The 21234-nt window shown below is 33.0% G+C and overlaps 8 protein-coding genes across 8 annotated transcripts; 3 read left to right on the top strand and 5 right to left on the bottom strand. All coding sequences in view use genetic code 12, as the record gives it.

Annotated features, from left to right (window-relative positions):
* Positions 1–1196: 1196 nt before the first annotated feature.
* On the top strand, positions 1197–1967 carry J8A68_001352 (uncharacterized protein; the record flags this gene model as incomplete). Its single annotated transcript, XM_049404997.1, has 1 exon — positions 1197–1967. The coding sequence occupies one exon, from the start codon at positions 1197–1199 to the stop codon at positions 1965–1967; it is 771 nt and encodes a 256-aa protein (XP_049265528.1).
* A 792-nt stretch (positions 1968–2759) lies between these two features.
* Positions 2760–3329, bottom strand: TIM22 (translocation channel protein; the record flags this gene model as incomplete). The annotated part of the gene is made up of 1 exon (XM_049404996.1): positions 2760–3329. The coding sequence occupies one exon, from the start codon at positions 3327–3329 to the stop codon at positions 2760–2762; it is 570 nt and encodes a 189-aa protein (XP_049265527.1).
* A 1584-nt stretch (positions 3330–4913) lies between these two features.
* UCF1 (Ucf1p) lies at positions 4914–5525 on the top strand (the record flags this gene model as incomplete). Its single annotated transcript, XM_049404995.1, has 1 exon — positions 4914–5525. The coding sequence occupies one exon, from the start codon at positions 4914–4916 to the stop codon at positions 5523–5525; it is 612 nt and encodes a 203-aa protein (XP_049265526.1).
* Positions 5526–6032: 507 nt separating this feature from the next.
* EAF3 (Eaf3p) lies at positions 6033–7016 on the bottom strand (the record flags this gene model as incomplete). Its single annotated transcript, XM_049404994.1, has 2 exons — positions 6033–6853; positions 6944–7016. 2 exons carry the CDS (start codon positions 7014–7016, stop codon positions 6033–6035), a joined length of 894 nt encoding a protein of 297 aa, XP_049265525.1.
* Positions 7017–10434: 3418 nt separating this feature from the next.
* On the top strand, positions 10435–12603 carry J8A68_001348 (casein kinase; the record flags this gene model as incomplete). The annotated part of the gene is made up of 3 exons (XM_049404993.1): positions 10435–10451; positions 11056–12346; positions 12556–12603. 3 exons carry the CDS (start codon positions 10435–10437, stop codon positions 12601–12603), a joined length of 1356 nt encoding a protein of 451 aa, XP_049265524.1.
* A 180-nt stretch (positions 12604–12783) lies between these two features.
* Positions 12784–13068, bottom strand: J8A68_001347 (uncharacterized protein; the record flags this gene model as incomplete). Its single annotated transcript, XM_049404992.1, has 1 exon — positions 12784–13068. One exon carries the CDS (start codon positions 13066–13068, stop codon positions 12784–12786), a length of 285 nt encoding a protein of 94 aa, XP_049265523.1.
* A 1492-nt stretch (positions 13069–14560) lies between these two features.
* Positions 14561–16939, bottom strand: RSP5 (NEDD4 family E3 ubiquitin-protein ligase; the record flags this gene model as incomplete). Its single annotated transcript, XM_049404990.1, has 1 exon — positions 14561–16939. One exon carries the CDS (start codon positions 16937–16939, stop codon positions 14561–14563), a length of 2379 nt encoding a protein of 792 aa, XP_049265522.1.
* A 1162-nt stretch (positions 16940–18101) lies between these two features.
* On the bottom strand, positions 18102–20084 carry DSE1 (Dse1p; the record flags this gene model as incomplete). The annotated part of the gene is made up of 1 exon (XM_049404989.1): positions 18102–20084. One exon carries the CDS (start codon positions 20082–20084, stop codon positions 18102–18104), a length of 1983 nt encoding a protein of 660 aa, XP_049265521.1.
* Positions 20085–21234: the final 1150 nt, after the last annotated feature.

The following is a 21234-nucleotide window of genomic DNA, read 5'->3' as shown; positions in this document are numbered from 1 at the left end:
TAGAAATTGAAATTAACACAACTGAGAGCAGCTGGTACAAATTTATTGAAGCATTTGTCACACAATTCCCGAAAAAACTTTAAATGTGAATATTCAGTCGCGAAGGGAAAGCCTTATACTTAATTCTTCGCTCTTTGATGGCATATTATAATGGTGCTGATATTGGGGAAAATAACGTAAGTTACTTTATGGTCGAAGTACTTGATTTACCACTTGTAATCTAGTCTAATCAGAGATTAAACTTATTACTTTTGAATTTGCAATGTTATTGATTCGTTTTAAATGTAAATTCTTGATATTTAGAACTAGAATTTACATTTAAAACGAATCAATAACATTGCAAATTCAAAACTTACGTTATTTTCCCCAATAAAAGTTCTAAATACTTCTAACGTAAATTTGGTATATAGCTCGGAGATAAAATACGGGCTTCGCCGTCAGTATAGATTCTACTCATTATAAGCGTTACTTCTACAAAGCTCTTGAGCAAATTCCTTGACGGAATTTGCCCTCAAATAAATACCATTTCAGGGAGGCCGTAGCCCCTGAAAGATCGCACTTTACAAATATTTTATGTGCAGGATTACCACATGTAATCTCAACTCTTTAAATATAAACGTTAAAACTAATAAAATATCTAGAAAAGTGTTAAAACTCATTAGTTACTCAAAAGTAATAATATCACTAACTTAAGACTTAGCATAATAACCAACAAATTAACTCAACTCAAATTCGGCAAATTGGAAAGATGCGACTTTCATGTCGCAATGTCGCAGAACTATGTAATTCTTAAACAAACAACATGTCTGCTGGTTTTCTTTATTTCTATATGTAGGAGTGTATATATAGTTTGTCTTAAAAATAAAGTTTGAACCATTTTTGTAAAAAAAAAAATCAACAACAACGAAAAGAGAAAAAAGAAAAATTGTTTTGTATTTGTTTTTGTTTGAAAAAGTAGAAAGGTAGTAGTTTAATTAGGACGTTTATATATTAAAATTACACCGATATTACAATCTTCTTATAGACACAACCCCCCAACACAAACCGGAAGTAACCGATACTTCCCCCCCATAATATACACTATTCAATTACAACGTATTCAAACACTCACACTCACACTTTCATTAATAGAATCTCCCCATTTTATCCACCGAATTTAAACATTCCCCAAAGATTCTATTTCATATCATGATATAATGAAAAAGGAAAAACAAAAATTCAATCTTGGTAAGCCACTACCGTTACTATCATTGCAACACCGACAGCAACAACAGCAGCAACATCCCCAGCAACAAACGCAACGGCAACAATACCTAGTACCGGAACAATCACAAGAACCACAGTATATACCACGATCAACAATTGGAGAACAACTATCACAGAGATACACAGAAATACGACTTCAAAATCAACCACAACCACAACTACCAATACTACCACAATCGCAACAACTGATAGCGCTAGCATCACACCCAGAACCTGAACCTGAACCTGAAAGGCAACCGACACCGGAACCACAACAGGCAGAACCGGCACCATTACACTACCCACGCATACGACAACGATATAAGGGACCAATATATGGAAATCGAACATATTCCACAAATCCTTCATATACCCAAGAACGATTACCCTCATATCAAACCGAACAACAACAACAACAACAGCAATACCAAAGCGAAGAGGAACAAGAGCAAGAACATGAAGAATTCAATTATTCAAATACGTCAATNCAAAGCGAAGAGGAACAAGAGCAAGAACATGAAGAATTCAATTATTCAAATACGTCAATAGAACCAATCCCTCCATCATCTTCAAAAACCACTACCAATACCGGATTTCAATCCAATGGAAGGATTGAAAAATCAATATTATCAAATATTATTAGACCACATAGATTGATTAGAAGTTCTGCTGGGGGGAGTATTGATTCAAGACTTAAATTTTTACAAAAACGACATAACTAGTTCTTACTAATAGTTGTTAACTGTTCATCATAACTACATAACCAATTTGCCGAACAACAATTGTTGGTGTTGGAAAAGAAGAAAGAAGAGATTTATAATGAGATTCTTTTGCATGATGAGGAGGAGGAGATTGGAAAGGAGAAGATTGGGGAAGGGACTAATGAATGGGAGGTGGAGTTGGAGAGGATAAAGCGAGAATCTCAAAATCGGCAGGTTAAATTTATAGAAGGAGAAGAACGAGAAAGAGAAGGAGAAGGAGAAGAAAGAGAAGAAGATGAAGTTATGACTAAAGGAAATCGGTTGTGGTTGATTATTGATAGTTTGAAAATTGGATTGTTGACATATTTTAAATATCCAATTATTGGAATATTAATTCTTGGGTTGTTGTATTTTATACTTACATTGATTGCATATTATCGTATAGATTCAGAAGATCATTATGATTAGAGTGACCACCCACCCCCTTCCCTGCACAGTGTTACATTGTTTTATCACTGGAAATCATATATTTCATTAACCATACACGACTTTGTATGAGTATTCCCTTTCTTCCTGAAATTGTTCATTGAAACAAAAATGACAATATGTATTATTATTATATTATTATTATTATTCACGTGTGTTTTATTATTGCTGTACTTTTTACTAACATAAGTGGTGTTCCTTCATGCGTATTGAACCGTTCCGTAGGACATACCATTGTCTCTTTTTTTATTCCCTTTGTATTATTACTATTCATTAATATATATACAAGCTTAATAGATAAATAACGTTATGTCTCTCCCTTCTCCCCTACAAATCATAATCATTCTTTGGAGGAGCAGCAGCTTCACTATTCAAATACATATCAATCGCCAAACTAAAAGCAGCAAAACCCGCACACCCAACCAATGCCGCCTGAGGACCCGCCTTAATAGCCAACCCAGCCCCAGTTATACACCCAGCACTAACACCATTATATATATCATGTTTAGCCCTCAAACTCTCCACACAACATTCAACTCCAGAATATACCATCCCAATATATCCAAAATTCTTAGCTGAACTATATGATCTTTTTGCCATATCAGTAAATTGTAATTTCATTTGTTGTTTAAATGGTAAATCGGAAATATGTTGTACTGCTCCAGTACCTATTGGTGTATCATATGCCATTGAGGCCATGAATAATCCGAAAAATCCCCCTAATGCAAACCCACTTACACCTGCCATGACTGTTTTACCGGGGCAGGATTGCATGAGACCAATCATTTGTCGGGCCCCTTCTTCGGCTTGTTCTTGTTGATCCATTTCGTAGAGGTTTTTTTTGGGTGGTTGGGGACCATTATACACTCCCCATAAGCCTGGATTGTTTGTATTCATTTTATTGTGCTGCCTTTGATGTATATATATATGTGGATGGGATGGGTTGGGATTGAAATTTTATATCATCGATTTTGATATAGACGTTGGAAAAAAAACCTGCCAAACATTAATGTCGTCAATCTTTGAGACATGTTGTTGTGACATTGAATGTCGTAGTGTCGTATTTTTTTTGGGATGAAGTCGCAAAATCTGAAACTTGGGGTAAAATTTCTCTTCTCGTTTTAAGTTACTTGTTTGTTTCAATATTGTCTTGTCTTTTGGCTCCCCACAATTCAAACAAAGGGGACATTTTCTTAACTAATACTGTAGGAGATAAGAGAGAAAGGGGGGAAGAGGAGGCGTAGATATTGGTGGACGGATATGGGAATATACTGATTTGGATAACTGGAGATGTTTTGTATAAATCAAACAATCCCTAAACTAGCCGGTATGCTTGAAAGCCGATTTAGATAAATAAACATTAGTCTTACTACCGTTCCTGTGGTTATATTGACTGGTCAAAGCGCTTATTAGTTTGCACTTGAACACTTTGTATTACATCATAATATAGAACGAATAAATAAAAATCATCTGATCTATAAACACCGTCAATCAGAAACACGCGACCTAATTATTTCCATCGTATGGGAAGACGATCACATACACATCGGTAATGACGAGATATTCCGAATAACTCCATAAATTTCGTGAACAAGCGTAGATTTGTGTGTTAATTAATTATTGTTTATTGCTGGGTGTTTTGAAATCGGAACTATTTCGGATTATTTTAAAAAAAAAGTCACTCCACTTTGATTTGTGCGCATGACTGTAACCCAACCCCCTTTTTTTTTTCTTTAGGCTGAGCAACACTCACACTATCAGTTCATTCAAAATCATAAACTGTAAAATCAAAAAAATCAACATCCCAAGGCACCAATATTAAACAGTACAAACAAATTTTCAATAATTTTTCAACGATGATTCAAATGAATCAACTTTGAATCATTCATCTTTAAAACTAAATCAAAAATATGCAAAACCAAAAAAAAGAAACTTAATAGGAGGAGGTGGGAAAGAATTTGTAAATGTAGAATGACGTGTAACCTGTAATTTCCTAGAAGCCGAAAAAAAATGTCTCCCCATTTTTTACTATTGTAACATGTAAGTTTCATGTTATAACCTGTAAAAAGTGAATAATGTGGAGTGTTTAGTTGTGTCTAATTTTTTGCAGTCATTTTTCTCTCTTTCCATAATTACACTTTACGCAAAACACTTTCCCACCCCCCCCCTCCTCCTAATTCTTCCTTCACCCCATAAAATTTAGGGGGAGGATTTTATTTGCCTTCGAGGTTTTTGAAAAACTATAAATAGATTCAAAAGATCCCTCGATTGAATTTCCAACTTTTTCATTTTCCTTTTCTTCTTCTTCTTCTTTCCTTCTTTCTTCACCTTCAAGTATCACAACTTTAATTGATATAAGAAACGAAATATATATACACTACACAAAGTAAACTTGTATATATATTTTTTGCAACCAAAACACAAATCAAATTGATTTACATATAAACTCAACTTTTTTAACTTAACAACTTATTCAGAATCATGGCGGGCGGTAAGAAAAAGTCTAAATCTCAATCTTTACCATTAGATTTAGAAACCATCCATCCATTGGAACATTTACAAGAAGTCCCTAAATCAAGAGCTTCTTCAATCACTTCAATTGAATCTGCTGATGAACCATCTGGTATGAAGCAAGTTTTAGCTCCACCTCCAGTTCGTGAATTTGATGAATTGGAACAATTTGAAGCTTTTGTCCGTGATGAAACTTGGGATAATGATTTTGATTATTTCCATGGTAGATTAAATTATTATCCTCCATTTGTAATGAAGGAATGTTCAAATAATTTAGAAAAGATTAAACCTACTACTAATAAAAATTCTAAAAAATTTAGACGTCATTTACAACAACATATTGAAAAACATTTATTTAAAGATTTAGAAAAATGTTGTGGTTATGAATTGAATTTTGCAAAAGCTGATATTGTTGAAACTCCTGATAAATTAACTTGGAAATTTAGAGATGAATCTGATCATGGATTTTCTAAGGAAGAAGAAGATAAATTTCATAGACATTGGAAATTGGAAATGTCAGTTACTTGTAGTAATGAATCTGCTTTAGTTGAAATTGACTATCAAGCTATTCCAATTTTATAAATGTGACCCCATGTGTGTCATATTGCTACTTCTTTTTCCTTTTTGTTATGAAGTTATGTTTTTAATGAAACTATTATTGAAATGACTTGAAAATCTGTGATTTTGCTTCAAAATGGTAACTAACTGGGTTGTCTTTTGCTGTACATATTACTTAGATTTTTATATAAATGTTTACTACTATCTACTTCTTTCTAGTTATTATGATTATTATGAAAAAAATTATTTGATGAAATAAATGAATCCCCCTTTCTTTTGAGTATTTATTGTAGAGATATCGGGTGCTTGTGTGGACGAGTTGCACGCACTACATCCAACTGATTGACCACACTATATCTAGATTAAGACCGTACTATCTTTGAATCCGTTAAAAGCCTTTCAACCAGTTTCAACAACTTCAAGAATGATCTGTCTTGTCCTAGAAATGGTAAATGGAATTGTCGGACTCACCTTCAGACCGATAAGAATCAATCATATTAATATTACATTAAAACTACACAACTATCTATTCTAAGCTCTTGATAAACTATCATATTGAGGACTACTAAAATCATAATTATTCAGATATGTCAGTATTCTTTCCAGTAAAAATAATAATAATTCTTCAATTTCCAGCATCAAGACATTAATACTTATACAATCCATACTTGTTTGACTAATTAACCCGGGGAATGATATTAATAATCTTAATAAATGTTCAAATCCATATACTTTACTTTGACACTTGTCTTCTTCTTGTTCATTTATAACACCACTCTTTAAAAAATTCAAATATTGTAAATTTTCATATTTATATAATAATAATAATTTTAATGATTTATTAAAATATAATTCTAACCCAGTTAAGATTTCTAATAAGACATTCAATTGATTTGATGATAATTTATTGGTTCTATAACTCTTATAATCTTGTAAGATTTGTGATATTGGATGAGGACTAGGTAATGAAACTAATTTCCTATCTTTAGTAATATATTCCCAATCATTAACCAATAAATATTTCAATGAATCAGGGAATGCAAGATTAAATATCGGTTTCTTAAGCTTCTGTTTCTTAGTCGGAGGTTGACCACTACCACCACCTGACTTCCCACCACTACTACCAGTACTCGCACTACTACCTTCCTTCCCACTCCCACCACCACCTCCATCCTTCCCACTCCCACTACTAGGAGTGGCCGATCTGATTTTTCTTCGTTTATTACTAATCTGATCCAATTCCAATTTCTTAACCTTATTCTCATCATTAAACTCCAATATCCGATCCACACCAACCCATTCATCCCATTTATGATTCCATCCTTGATAATGTAAAAAATAAACCGATTGTCCTTGGGTAAATAGTTATAACTTAAAACCTAAAACCCTTATACAGAGAACTTACAAAAGGGGGGTTAGGATATATGAATCTTGGGCACGACGGATTTTTAGGATTTTGGCTTCATAGATTAAGGGGCCATGATAGGCGTAGACTATTTGGTTGGGGGTGAACATGGGATGGGGGAGTTTGTTGAGAAAGAGAGACAGGGGATAGTCCGAGTTTTTGGGTTGTGGAATTAATTTTTTTTATGCGAGAGATAGAGAATGGTGCGGCAAATTTCTTAGACATGAAATGAAAAGTGAGGGAGGATACTGCTTAAACCAGGACAGATCTTATTCTAAGCAATGATGTAGGTTTGGATTAGTTATTCAATTTATATTAATCACAGCTTGGCGTATTAGGAATTTCATAGAGTTTCAGCGGTGATTTTCCCAAGTATACGAATATTTAGAGAATACATTATCATATTTACATGACCCCTAGTCTGACGGGTTCCCTACCCATATGAAGAAAGTTTGTAGGTACAAGACGGTGGAAAGCCACTCAGTTGAATATCCACACACTTCTATACATATATTTCTAGTTCTGTACAATCATTGTTAAAAAAACTGGCGTATAGTTGAAATAGTTGGCCCAACAATAACTTCACAGTTTTCAGGCAAGCATAGATTACGCAACCTCACAAGATATTCCGAACAGAACAAATAACCCTAACGTAGGGAAGCTAACAGATCCTCAGACAACGCAGTTACACCAGCTGAATTATCAAACTATATTTGATTTTCTCTAAGGACAATGGAGAATTTGCAGTGGTGCTCTTGTCTTGATTCACTGAAAGGTGTGTAGATTCTAAGTTGATAATCATTCTAGAATAGATAAAGAATGTCAATAACATCATTAACTTGGAATCGTGACTCGGTTAGTATTCACTAAAACAACTTGATGATGCCAAGCTAGGTAGCCTCAGAATGTAATGGCAGATGCTCTTTCCAAAATATCAAACAAGGCTATGTATCAGCTTGAATAATTTGAGCTTGATATGCGAATTCTTTAAAGCGATTCTCAATGCGAAATTTTATTTAATACCATGCTGGATTAAATTTCGATTAGTTGTCATGAATATATGTAAGTATACTTCGAAGAATTCTGAAAATCAAGCTCAGCCTACCCAACGTGACAGATCTTTAGGTCAATATTTTGGATTCGCATCTTTCACCTAGTTAAACGTCAACAGTATTTGAACCAAGCAATAAGTTCACGCGTTGGGTCCTTCACCTTCAATCTCTTATCCTACTAAAACGACATTATTGCAAAATGTATTCTACCAGAATTACTCAAAATATCCATCACAATCAAACAAGTGTAGTACAACCAAGAAATCTCATCCAAAATAATTTCCTAATATTATTATTAATTGAGGATTTCTTCTAAGTATTCAAATCTACTAATCATATAGCTATTAAGGAGACCACCCGCTTGCTGTCTGCATACCCACATCTATCCTCCTAGATGTTTGCATCAAGTACCAGCGCAGCGGATTTGGTTCTTTAATCGCCATATGCCAGTAAATTATTGAATACTTCTGAAAAACACTCAACAATAACCAGGGGAATGTTTACCACTTAATACATACATCCATACATATACATATCAGCAAAACGTCAGATTAACAAGATCGACAAATGAAATTCAGTGAATGATTTTTAGGAATGGGAGAAGAAGTGGGAATAATACTTCGCAACTCAGTCCTCAACGGGAACGATAAACTTTGTGGATGTATGTAGCATTGGCTTCCTTTCATGGAGATACGAACATCAATATCTGACCAATTTAGGCTTGAATATATTTTCTGTATAAGCAATCTTTGTTCGTTTTTGATTTCATACCTTGGGTTTGAGAATAGGTTCAATTGATCATTGCTATCAGAAGTACATTTTATGATTTTGATATTGTGCTTATAATGTATGTGATTGAAAGTTGTTTTAAGTTTGAGGATTTCTGAACTGCCTTTTATAGTCCAATCCTTAGCAATTGCTCGAATTTTATTTCATTTTTGTGAATTTAAATTTTCTATTGATATTATGAGCAAGTACATATAGTAGCAATAGTATAGCCGAGTATTAGTAAATTTGGTTATTTTGTATGTCGGTCCAATTAGTTAAACGCAACATTAAGTTAGTTAGTGTCGGTGATAGCGCTTAAGGCTATATCAAGTTAGTTTGTGTCGGTGATAACGTAACAAAATGGTTGTTTGTTTTGTTTATGTTACTTCTGTTCGTCAATACAAGCGTTATCGAATTTGAGCCTATTGTAGATAACGAAGAAAGGTATACCCATAGAATTTCCAAGATGCATTCGTGGATATGAAGATCAAAGCTCAAAAAACAAACAGTGGTGGTTTCTTTTTTATCTGTTGTTGTGGTACGCGAAATTTTGCAGCCATTAATGAAGAGAAGAAATGTGTCATTTTTCCCAAATTCGATGAAATATAACAATAAAATAGGAATATATCAGCCTATTAATAGTCATATCCTTCTATCTGTATCACTCCATAATAATATCACCAAACTGAAAGTATTTAGAAATGTTGAATAACATGGGAAACGTTTATTAAATGGAGGGGACGCCAGCGTAAAAACATCGATAATCATAAAATCCGATATGCATGTACATTCATGCTGAGCGACGTAGGAACTAACAGCAGAATCGGGTATCATTATCCGTTCGAAGTCTGTAATCTAGATAGAAGAATGCAAAGCACGTCAAAAAGGGGTATTATCTCTAACAATTATTTAGTAAACTGTCATTGATAAGATATATATACAAAAATACACACACCAGTTTATTATTTACTTTAGAGTGTATAATAGTAAGTGAGATATATTTATATATACAGGTAGAGTTCTAGGAGCAGGATTATTCTGGGATTAAAGCATGAAATTCGGAATCGAATTCCGATTTTTTTTTAGCCATCCCCAGTTTAGGTTGTACTTTTGCCACCATTCAAAAAAAGTGGAGAGTTTACATGCTATCAAAACTTAAAAAAGTATAAGACGGATGGTTGAATATCCAATAGCCATGGATCTTCTTGGCATGTTTCATAATTGTCATAAAAGAGAATGTGAAATAAATCTTCCATATAGTTCTTGGAGGGTTTACTGTTAGATCAAATATTTTAAGGTACACGAATCACAAGAAATGAATATTTTTTAACTAAACAGACAGTGAGTAGTGGAGTGAAAAAAAATTCTATGCCAAGTTTTATAAACTTATTATAGAATGCTATAAATAAACATAGCAATACTATGAAGTAGAGGTAGGGGAGGGGGGATATTGATAAGGTTAAGAGAGAAAGGTCGTGGTAGTGATAGGTGGGGTGAATGATAAGGATAACTTAAACTGGGGGTGTACGATATAGCCAAAGAGAGAATGGTAAACTAAGCTTTTTTTTTCTTCTCTACAATGTAAAGAAATAAAATGCCTTAAATAATTTTTAGTATGGGGGGGATTGATACCACTTGTGACTATACAATACCTAAGCCCATATTTATAATTATTGACAATCATTTCACAACAACAACTAATATCAATATGATCTTAATGATGTTGTTGGAATAAATAGTAATTAGTTGTCATCGCAATTGACACACGTGAACTTAAAGGTAACCATCCCCCCCCTCCTTTATATAATTATATCTTTTACTTATTTTTCATAACCCTTTTTCTCTTAATTTCTCTTAAAGAATGAAAAATTTTCTTAGGGGAGAAATTGCAATAGCAGTAGAATCATTCAAAGAAGATGAAGAAGATGAATTTCAAAGCAGAGAAAAAAAGAGTTGATTTTTTTTCACCAGGTTTTTTTTTAATCATAAAAATTATTAAATTACTTTTTATTACTTTAATTTAATTTTACAAATATTCACTTGTTTACAAGATTTACTACATTAGTTTAGTATATACTACTTATATATATATAGAATCATACTACTAGACACTTAATCATCATCATCCTGCATTTATTTTCAGATTGATTTATATTATAACTTCAGCATTGTCTATATAAACAAATTTACAACAACAAACTACGCAAACCCTAATTGCTTTTCCGAATTTAGCAAAAGGGATATAAGTAGATTACAACAACTAGCAACCTACACTATAATAATAATAGAAACACGTATATATAGTTGAGTTACCTTGGTACCGCGTTAGTTTAAGTAGTCCTAATTATCCTCAGGTAAATAAAGTTGGTAAAAAAATTGGTGAAGGATCATTTGGTATAATATTTGAAGGCATTAATGTCTTAAATAATCAACAAGTTGCCATTAAATTTGAACCAAGAAAATGTGATGCACCCCAATTAAGAGATGAATATCGTTCATATAAAATATTAAATGGTTCTCAAGGGATACCTCATGCATATTTCTTTGGTCAAGAAGGGGTACATTCAATATTGATTATTGATTTATTAGGCCCTTCTTTAGAAGATTTATTTGATTGGTGTAATCGGAAATTCTCAATCAAGACGGTTATACAAGTTGCTAAACAAATGATTCAACGTGTTGAAATTATTCATGAACATAATTTAATCTATCGAGATATTAAACCCGATAATTTTTTAATAGGTAGACCAGGGACTAATGAAGCTAATGATATACATATTGTTGATTTTGGAATGGCAAAACAATATCGAGATCCAAAAACAAAAGTTCATATCCCATATCGAGAAAAGAAAGCCTTGAGTGGAACAGCAAGATATATGTCAATAAATACTCATTTAGGTAGAGAACAACTGAGAAGAGATGATTTAGAAAGTTTAGGTCATGTATTTATGTATTTCTTAAGAGGATCATTACCATGGCAAGGATTAAAAGCACCCACGAATAAACAAAAATATGAAAAAATCGGACTTAAAAAGCAAACCACATCAATAAATGAATTATGTTATGGATTCCCCATACAATTTGCTCAATATTTAACCTATGTCCGCAATTTAAAATTTGATGAAACTCCCGATTATAAATATTTATATAATCTAATGGATAAAGCATTGATATCAATCGGAGAAACTGCCGATGGCCATTATGATTGGATGGATTTAAATAATGGAAGAGGTTGGGATGCAGCATTGAATAAAAAGACTAATTTGCATGGATATGGCAATCCTCATCCTAGAAGACTGAGAGATCGAGAAAATAACGTCCATCAATTAAATCAACAACAACCGAACAATAATAAACAATCACCAAGGGATAAACTGCCATTATTAAGAAGTAGCAATGATATGAATAATAATTCCTTGACAACATCAGGAAGAATCAAGAAATATCTGAATTATCAATCGATTCAACAAGACTCCAGAAATCAAAAATTCATGAATCCTCATCAACAACAACAGCAACTGCAACAGATGTATTCAGGCGGTGGTGGGGCATATGGATACACCTCGCATGTATATTCACAAAACGGTCCCTACTATGGTCATGCTCTACTACCCCTTAACGTAAGCCTATGTAGATCAAAAAGGCGAAAAGATAGAGGTTGTTTTTTAGGTTGGCTTTGTTATTGTTGTTGTTGTTGTTATGATTAGACCTTGTTTCGGTAGTTAATACAAAAATGTGACGTATTATTAATTTTTCAGTTCTTCTACACTTTTACATTTCATTCTTTTATATTATATATAATTATATTATTATACATGTACGGTAATAGAAATACATACATGATCGTCATGGACCACTTGCTATTAATAGTGACTAGGTGACGAGTCACTTCGGAGTTGATATACGAGATCATATTCTCTCTCTCGAGATTTATAATTTAAAATATATCTTATATATTACCATAATCCATTTTACAAAAAAATATACAACCCTATACAACCCTATATATAAGCTAACAGAAAGAACTCCGGTTCCATTCAATTATCTCATAAATCATTTATTCAGAAACACTTCCAATTCTACTAGTCTTCCCACTTTCTTCATCATTCATCGAAGTAATACTGCTTGATCTAGCTTTATCAACCGGAATAACCACATCCTGTTGTTGCTGTTGTTGTAATTGATCTCTGGGTAACCAATAATTATTATTCGTGGGGGATGAATAATAATTATAAAATTTCCCGGTATTCACTTGTGACGCACCTCCATAATGTTGGACTGATTTACCTCCATTAAGCTTGGTGCCTAATTTGGTGAAAAATCCGTCAAATAAGTCTGGCATGTTTAATTAATTTGTTTAGTTATGTAATTCTTTTAAATATACTTGCTGGGAATATAAACAAGAATTAATAAAGAAACAGAAAGAGAATACAAAATTTCAGAAAATGAGTCAAAGGGGATATATAAGTCACTATTTATATTATTATAATAATTAAATAAAGTTATTAAGAAAGAAATGTGGAGAATAAAAAGATTGTTTATAAAACGTGATTAAATATTAAAATTTCCTGTATTCAATTTATCGCCATAACTCGAATGATATTTTATATACACAGTGGAGAGTCTCCTGCCAATCCTTGAACCAGAGCCACCGAGATTACTAAGCCATTTACTACGACTCTAGAACGAGTTGGACCCAAAAGTCACGCCATTTGTCGTGGGAATATAATTGAAGGGGGGGCAAGTGTTAAGTACTTACTTACTATCTCTATTTACAGCATGAAAGATCTTATAAATTAGACATTTTTTTTACAAATTGTGGGGGAGCCTTTATCTTCTCTTGATAATATAATTTGCAATTCTAATATTAACCTGCATGATGACTTTAAAAATAAATTATTTTTTTACGTCAATAAGTTTTTTTAATGAGGGGAATTTTTATTTCTTTAGGAAATTTTGCATGTACAGTAAGCACTACTACAGATCATTATTAAATAATGTCTAATTGTAGAATTTTTACATGTTATGTAATTATTAACTCAAAAATGTCTCTTTCTTTGTTAAATGCCTGCAGTACACATAGTAGGAAGAATAAAGTGTCTGATTGATTCATTGAATCAAAATAAAAATTGATCCCATGATTTTATTTTGTTGGTTTTTCCGGGGTGGAAGGATTTTGTGATTTTTGCAGCAATTCTAGAAAGATCTTTTTGTGTATGTAATAGAAAACTGTTATGTTACACAAAAGTTCTCACAATATGCAACCAATACTGATGATGTCAAAATAAATATATGACATAATAATAATAAATAACCTAACCATTTTAGAGGAGTCCAAATACGGTGAAATCGAACCTTCGGTGAGGAACACTGTCCACAACCCAGGGATTCTGTTTATTTAAACATAATTTATCACAAAATGGATTCAATTCCTTTTAATGGAGTCTCTCGTTATATTGCAGTAACCAACTTGATCAGATTGTAGTTAATGTGTAGAGATTTGCCACATAATGTTACTACATAGCAAACTCACTGTTACACCCAATCTTCCAAATTCGAAATATTCAAATACAATGAAGTATTTTCCATCAAATTTCCTACAATAATTATCAATTAGTTTGTTTTGCTGATCATATATAATTACTATCTTGATATTATTATTAATATTTAATAATTATAAAAAACGCAAAAAAATACAATAAAAAGTATAACATAAAAAAAACCCCATAACCACCTCTCTCTTTCTCTCTTCATTCCATTATATGCAAAAAACAACACCCCTTCTCAGAGAGGGAGATAAGAACTGGTTTTGGTTGTCAAAGGAGGTGGCGGTTTCAGTTGTTCTGTCTCAAACTCTCATAATCAACATACGGAGGTAAATCAACCCTATTAAAACATGTATGAGATTTAGGTAATTGATTAGCTTCACCCGCTTTTTCAATTGTAAATCTTCTTGGACCATCCGAACCTTGTAAATCTTTAAACCCATTAACTGGAATTCTTGAAGTCCCAGTAGTGAATTGTAATAATCTTGCTTTTTGTTCCGAATCCCATTCTTTAATACATTTCCAAAACCATTGAATAACTTGATCACTTTCTTGATATCCCCTATAATCGGTATGTTTTTTCCAATCTTCAATATCAATCTCGGCTAACCCACCAATCAATAATTCTAATTCACGTTCATCAAATACATTGACTAAATCTTGTGGAATCAATTCATTGAATCCGTCAATGAATGCTTTGAATTGTTCTTCGACTCGTTTACTAATCTTCCATTCAGTAATATATTCAACATATTCATGTTTATTTTCTTCGGTGACTTCAATATTTCTTCCATCGGGTTTTAAATCAACTTCAACAATTTCTCCAAATCGTTCATCTTCTGCCGAGAAGGTTAAATCCAAAATATCAGTAATATCATTATCTAATATCCATTTTAATGATCGATAAAATTCAGCATCAACTCCTTCCATATCTTGTAACACAACTTTTTTATGTAACATCATTTTATATAATGCTCCAACAAAGAAAGCATCCAAGAATCTTCTATGGAAAACACCTAATCCTACAACACGACCAATAAATTTGAAATAATTCAAATGTTCAGGATTAATCCCCGAATTAGGATTGATTTGTAATGTATAATTATCATGGGAAGAATATTCAAATAAACAATAAAATGGATTAAACATATCATGAGATAACAAAAAGAAAAATTCACGAGAAACTCCTCCATAATCCAATCCTTCTTCTCCATCAAATTTAATCATTAATCTCTTCTTTAAATCCTCGGGAGTCTGTCTCATAATCTCTTGATAAGAATCTTCAAATATATGATCTCTCCTAACCTTAATATGACATTGTCCCGGTAAGATTCTTAATGCCGGCTGAGACCGGAAATATATCACCTTTCTTCTAAAATCACGTTTATATTGTGGAACATTTTGATCCAAACTTGAAGGTAATCTTGGATCATCCCAAGTTGTAGTCTTTGTATTATGATCAACAAAATAAACACGCGCAGTATTGGTTAATCTCATTTCCCAACCAGAAGGTAATGGACCTAATTGACTTACAGGTTGTTGTTGGATCGTGGTATTTGGTCCAAATGTCCGGATATATTGTTGTCTTCTTGGATCTACCCATGTCGTGGTTCTAGTATTATGATCAACGAAATATGGTCGACCTTCATTAGTGAACCGTTGTTCCCATCCAGAAGGTAATTCACCCAATCCGGTAGTGGTTGCACCTGAAGATGCCATCGAGACTGCGGCGGCAGGACTAACTGGTTGATTTGGACCTGTGGCAGTCACAGTCACATTTCCAGCGGTTACAGTTGTTCCAGTACCAGCAACACCACCAATTAATGAAGGTGAACTTGGGGTTTCTCCAGGTAAGGTTCTTCCACGATGTTGTCTTCTTTCAGCTTCAGTTTCCGATTGTCTCTGTTGTCCTCTTTCTAGTTCTGTTTGATCCAATGTAGGTCTTTGCCAAGTTGTAGTTCTGGAATTATGATCAACATAATATGTTCTTCCGAAATTATCAGTTCTACGTTCCCAACCGGCTGGTAATCTTCCATATTGATCTTCAAAAGAGGAATATTGTCTATTAATTCCCGGAGCAGTAGGAGAAGCAGAAGCAGCAGAAGCAGTGGGTGGGGCAAGACCGGCGCTTGGAGCAGCCGCGGCTGCAGTACGAATAGGGGCGCCATTAACTGGGGCACTTCCATTATATCTTGAATTAGCCGATGGAATACTTGTGGCAGTGTTGGTGGCGGTGGTGGTTGGTCTTGTATGAGATATAACGACAATGATTTTCCCACTTACTGCTAAACTTTCATTTGATTTTTTTAAATCTCTAGTTATAGTTTCTTCAGAAGTAGGTAATGACAAATCAATAACATCACCAATTCTAACATTTACAACTCCCAAAAAACCTTGATCTTTCTTTTTGAATTTCTTTTGATCAAATACTTGAATCACTAATATTGAATCTTCTAAAGCTTGAAAATTAAATTGTTCATTCCAATAAGGATTAAGCGTTTTCTTAGCTGCTTTTGTAGTTTTTGTTTGTGATCCATCTACTGTTATGACTGCAAAGGGATCTGGTTGACGGAAAACATCTCGTTTATAAAGTGCTTCGGCAGCAACAACTTTAACATTTATGGGGATGCTGCTTCTATTGGAAGCTGATTGCGATGAAGATACCATCTAATGCAATTTAAAAACTGGCTTTTTTTTGAATGATTTGGCTGAGTGTAACTATTGCCTGTTATCTATAATATGGTCAACCTGTATACTGGGTGGTGGTTTGATTAGTTGTGTTGTTGAAAATGACCGTGTTGCCTATTTTTCTTCTTTCTTTCTTTTCAATTATGCACAGAGAAAAAGGGGAACTCGTTAAACACAATCAATATGGTCTTAATGTGTATGTCTGGTTACCCTTTACAATGGATGATGTATGTTCTATTTGTATTTAAACCAAGTGGTTATATTAAAATGATTACAAACAAACTGAATGACTCCAAGAAAGGGGGAGAGAAAACAATTAGAAAGACAGAAGTTTTTTTTTGCTTTCTGTCTCTTGTTTGGTGAATTGTGTTGTTTTTTTTTCTGGTGCGTGAGTCAAATCAATTTCTCATTGTGTAATTAGAAACGAAACTACTTCGTATGAAAAAGAAAATCACAACGGAACGACCCAGAGATCATTTTTAGAACCAGGCTCATAATACCAAAGACAAAAAATTACTACGACAAAACAATAGAACGTGGTCCCATCTTCACAGTCATGCACTTATCCAATGCAGCACCCAATTATACACTCTGTATGACTGCTGTTGAGAATAGATAATAGAGAATGAGAACCAAACTGTAGTGGTACTAAAATAAGTTCTCGTGCCGAGACAGCCCAGTATAAAAAAAAAATGACAGGAATGAATGAATTTTAATATCAGTACGAGAAAAAAAAGATCTGATTTGTGGCTATAAACGGAACGACTGGGAATTTTGTTCTACTGAGATTAATAAGTAAAAATTTACTAAAAATAAAAAACAGAGACACAAACTCCGCCTCTGATTTTGTACAACAACAACTACAACGGAAAAAAGCGCAAATAATTACCGCAAAGTGTGATCATCTGACTACATCCACACATTTTAATCTCTCAGTTGATTGTCATTTGTTTATGGGCTAAGCTAATAATGATTCGTTTCATAACGGTGTATTAATTAGTAAATAAGTAATTATATCTAACTAACTAACTAGAGGAACTATTTAAATCCAAGATAATAATAATAATAGCAATAATAATACGTAAGAAAGAGACATTAGTCATAATACACAAGCAAAATAGCAGTTAATTTTTTTTATATTTTATAGTTGTAAAGATTGAGGGAATGTAATTGGACCTTCAGTACTTACCAAAGAACTGAAGAAATCCGTTACATTAAAACTAAGCGAAGGCTTCATTCCTGATATATGTTCTTCTTCTTCTTCTTCTGCAACTTCTGTAGCCATTGTAGATATCGATTCTGCTGAATCATTAATTGATGATGTATTTGGAGATGGTGATTCTTCCGTTGAAAATGAACGAGCCATTGGACTGGAAGTATTAAAGAATTGGAAATCATTATCGTCGTCATCAACATCTATTATTGTATGTTTCGGTTCAAATTCATCTTCATCAATGTCAATTACACTAGCATCATCATTGTGTTGTTTATGTTGTTCTACCAAACTTGAAGAAGTGACCAACGTATCACTAGAACTTACAGCTGGAGAAGCCAATGGACTCGATTTATAAGCAACTGATAATGGTTCAATAACCAAGCTTTCATCAGAACCAGATCTTGAGCTAATGTCCAAAGCATCTTGAGAGGATAACAATAAGTCTCTAACATCTTCTTCAGTGTAATAAACCTTTTCAGAACTGATCCTGATATCAACAGCTTCAGTAATCTTAGAATGTACTCCCAAGAATGAAGAACCATCAATTGATAATACTTTAACCTCACCATTATGTCTCACCGAAGCCATATCCACAATATTGGTATTTGATGCTGGTAATACAGTCCCACATTGACGTTGACTTAAAGTTTCTTCCAAAGTATTAGTTTCAGGATTAAATTTCACACTATTAAACCCTTCTCTTAATCCACATTTTGTAAAATTATCAGAATTCACCTTGTTATTATCAGATGTTAAATCCCAATGAATTATATTTCCATCTCTACCACCAGTAAATAAATCTCCATTATTATCCCATTGGATATTCTTAATTTCATAATCATTATGACCTTGTAAACTGGCATAACTTTCTTGTTTTCTAATATCCCATAATCGAACAATTCCATCTCCATGTCCCGAGGCGAATACGTATTCGTTATTGGGGTTCCATTTTATTATATTGGAGGATAATTCACGATATGACAATTCTGAAGACCCCATTGGGATATTGAATTTCCCCATGCGTAAATCAAATAATGAAACTCCAAATTTCCCCGAGATTGCAATTGTTGATGAGGAGGGGTGATTGGGGATGATATCGAAATCTTGAATTCCGGGGATGTTTGCAATTGATAATGGGGTGGGTTTGGATTGACTGGTGCAATCTTTTATATCCCAATGATATAAATGATTATTAAAGATTGAAAGTAGGTTATTTTCTTGATTGTAGAATTCAAGTTTTTTGATTGGGGAAGTACTATATCTTTCGGAATGATTTTTGAGATGTTTTCTATGATTGAATCGTTTACAGATTTCAGCAGCTTCTTCTTCTTCTTCATCGCTGTTGATATTATTGGGTATTGAGACTAAATGGGCATATCCTTTATTATTACCAGTTATTAAATAATTACTATTATTAGGTACCCATCTCATAGTATGAATATTAGGTAATGTGATTGTAGTATGATGAATTAAATGATGTTTGAATAAATTCAATTGATAAATAAATAAATTGGAAGTATTATTTCCAGAAGCAATAGCAAGTGTAGTTGAATCTTTAAATGGTTGTTGGTCGGTATTTACAGCCATTGAAGTTAAATTCATATCATTATCAGGAATTTTCCAATAATTGGATTTAACATTAACTCGATTTAATGAACATGATTTATTTAATACTTGGGTATCTTTAGAAGTATCTGGATGTAATAACCAACTAGACCTTGGAGTTGAAGAATTGGATGCAGCAATTGAATGAAATAATTGTGATGTTGTGTATGATGTCGCAGATGTTGATGAATCTGATGTCAATGAATTTATATTGCACACACTTTCTATAGTCGGGAGACTAGGTTGGAATCTTCTGATTGCATTTTGTCTAAATAATAGTGGAGGTTGATAATAATCTGACATTTGTATATATATATATAACTTAACTCTTATATAAATGGAAATTGATTAATCTAATAGAGAGAGAGAGAGAGAGTAAGAAAGAAAAAAAGTCAAAATTACTTTAATTTTTTAATACTTCCTTTGTCTTTTATATATATGAGAGGAGGCAGTGTGTCTGGGGGATTGGCAATCATCATCATATTAAATTATTCAAGAATTTTCCAATAATAAAATTAAGTTTGTGTTTGGATATATAATTACTTTTTGCAAGTCATATGGGGGAGTGGCTGGTGTAATTTCTCTTATTAGGAAAAAAGAAATGCTGGTTACAATTTTGCTGCAAAAAATTTAAAAATTTAAAAATTGACAGAAGCAAAAAAAAAATAAAAAATAAACTTTAAAGTTTTCAAGTGGCGTGTTCGATGGTTAGAGGCGAAAAATTAAAATTAAAAATTATGAGAATGGCTTGACGTACATCCCAATTAAGTAATCACGTGTATTGTTTTTTTCTTTAGGCTGCCAATACACAAAAGTTCGCTTGCTTGCTATGTTTGTTCTTCAAGAAACAGCAACAACTCGTACGAGCAAAATTTCATATTGATCTTTGCTGGCTAGGGTATTGTTTGTATAATTCCAGAAGCCAATTGAAGATATGGAGGACGGGGGACACAATGACATGACATAGTTGTAAGGTAATGATATTCAATGAAAAGTACAACTATGAAGAATAATAAGAAGAAAAAAATAAAATAATCATAACCGTTTACCAGTTAATGGCATCTAACGGTTATCGCCTAAGTAAGAATTTATAAAATATCTATTGTTGTCCATGTTCTCAAAAATAGTACACTTTACTAAAAGGCCTTATTTAACCGGTCTATATGCGAAATACACATTGTAAAATTGTAATCAAAGCAAAAATGACGCTTTTTGCCAAGAAGTTAAAGACCTTGTTGACGTTGATTGGCTTTATTTTACAAGAACTGGCTTTTTCATACCCTGCGAGTTTTAAACAGAGTGTATTACTACGCCTATATTTATCCATACACGACATCGTAAGTATAAATAATACATTTGTAATTCGAACATTGGATCTATCTATGCTACAACGTCATGTGCTTACATGAAAATTAGAAAGCCCATGCACATGACAAAGAGTCAATGACCCATA

This window comes from Hemisphaericaspora subhashii (genome assembly GCF_019202705.1).
Source record: "Hemisphaericaspora subhashii strain CBS 10753 chromosome Unknown scaffold1, whole genome shotgun sequence".
NCBI classification, from domain to species: domain Eukaryota; kingdom Fungi; phylum Ascomycota; class Pichiomycetes; order Serinales; family Debaryomycetaceae; genus Hemisphaericaspora; species Hemisphaericaspora subhashii.
The sequence above is the reverse complement of the archived record's forward strand: the minus strand, read 5'-3'. Positions and strand labels throughout refer to the sequence as shown.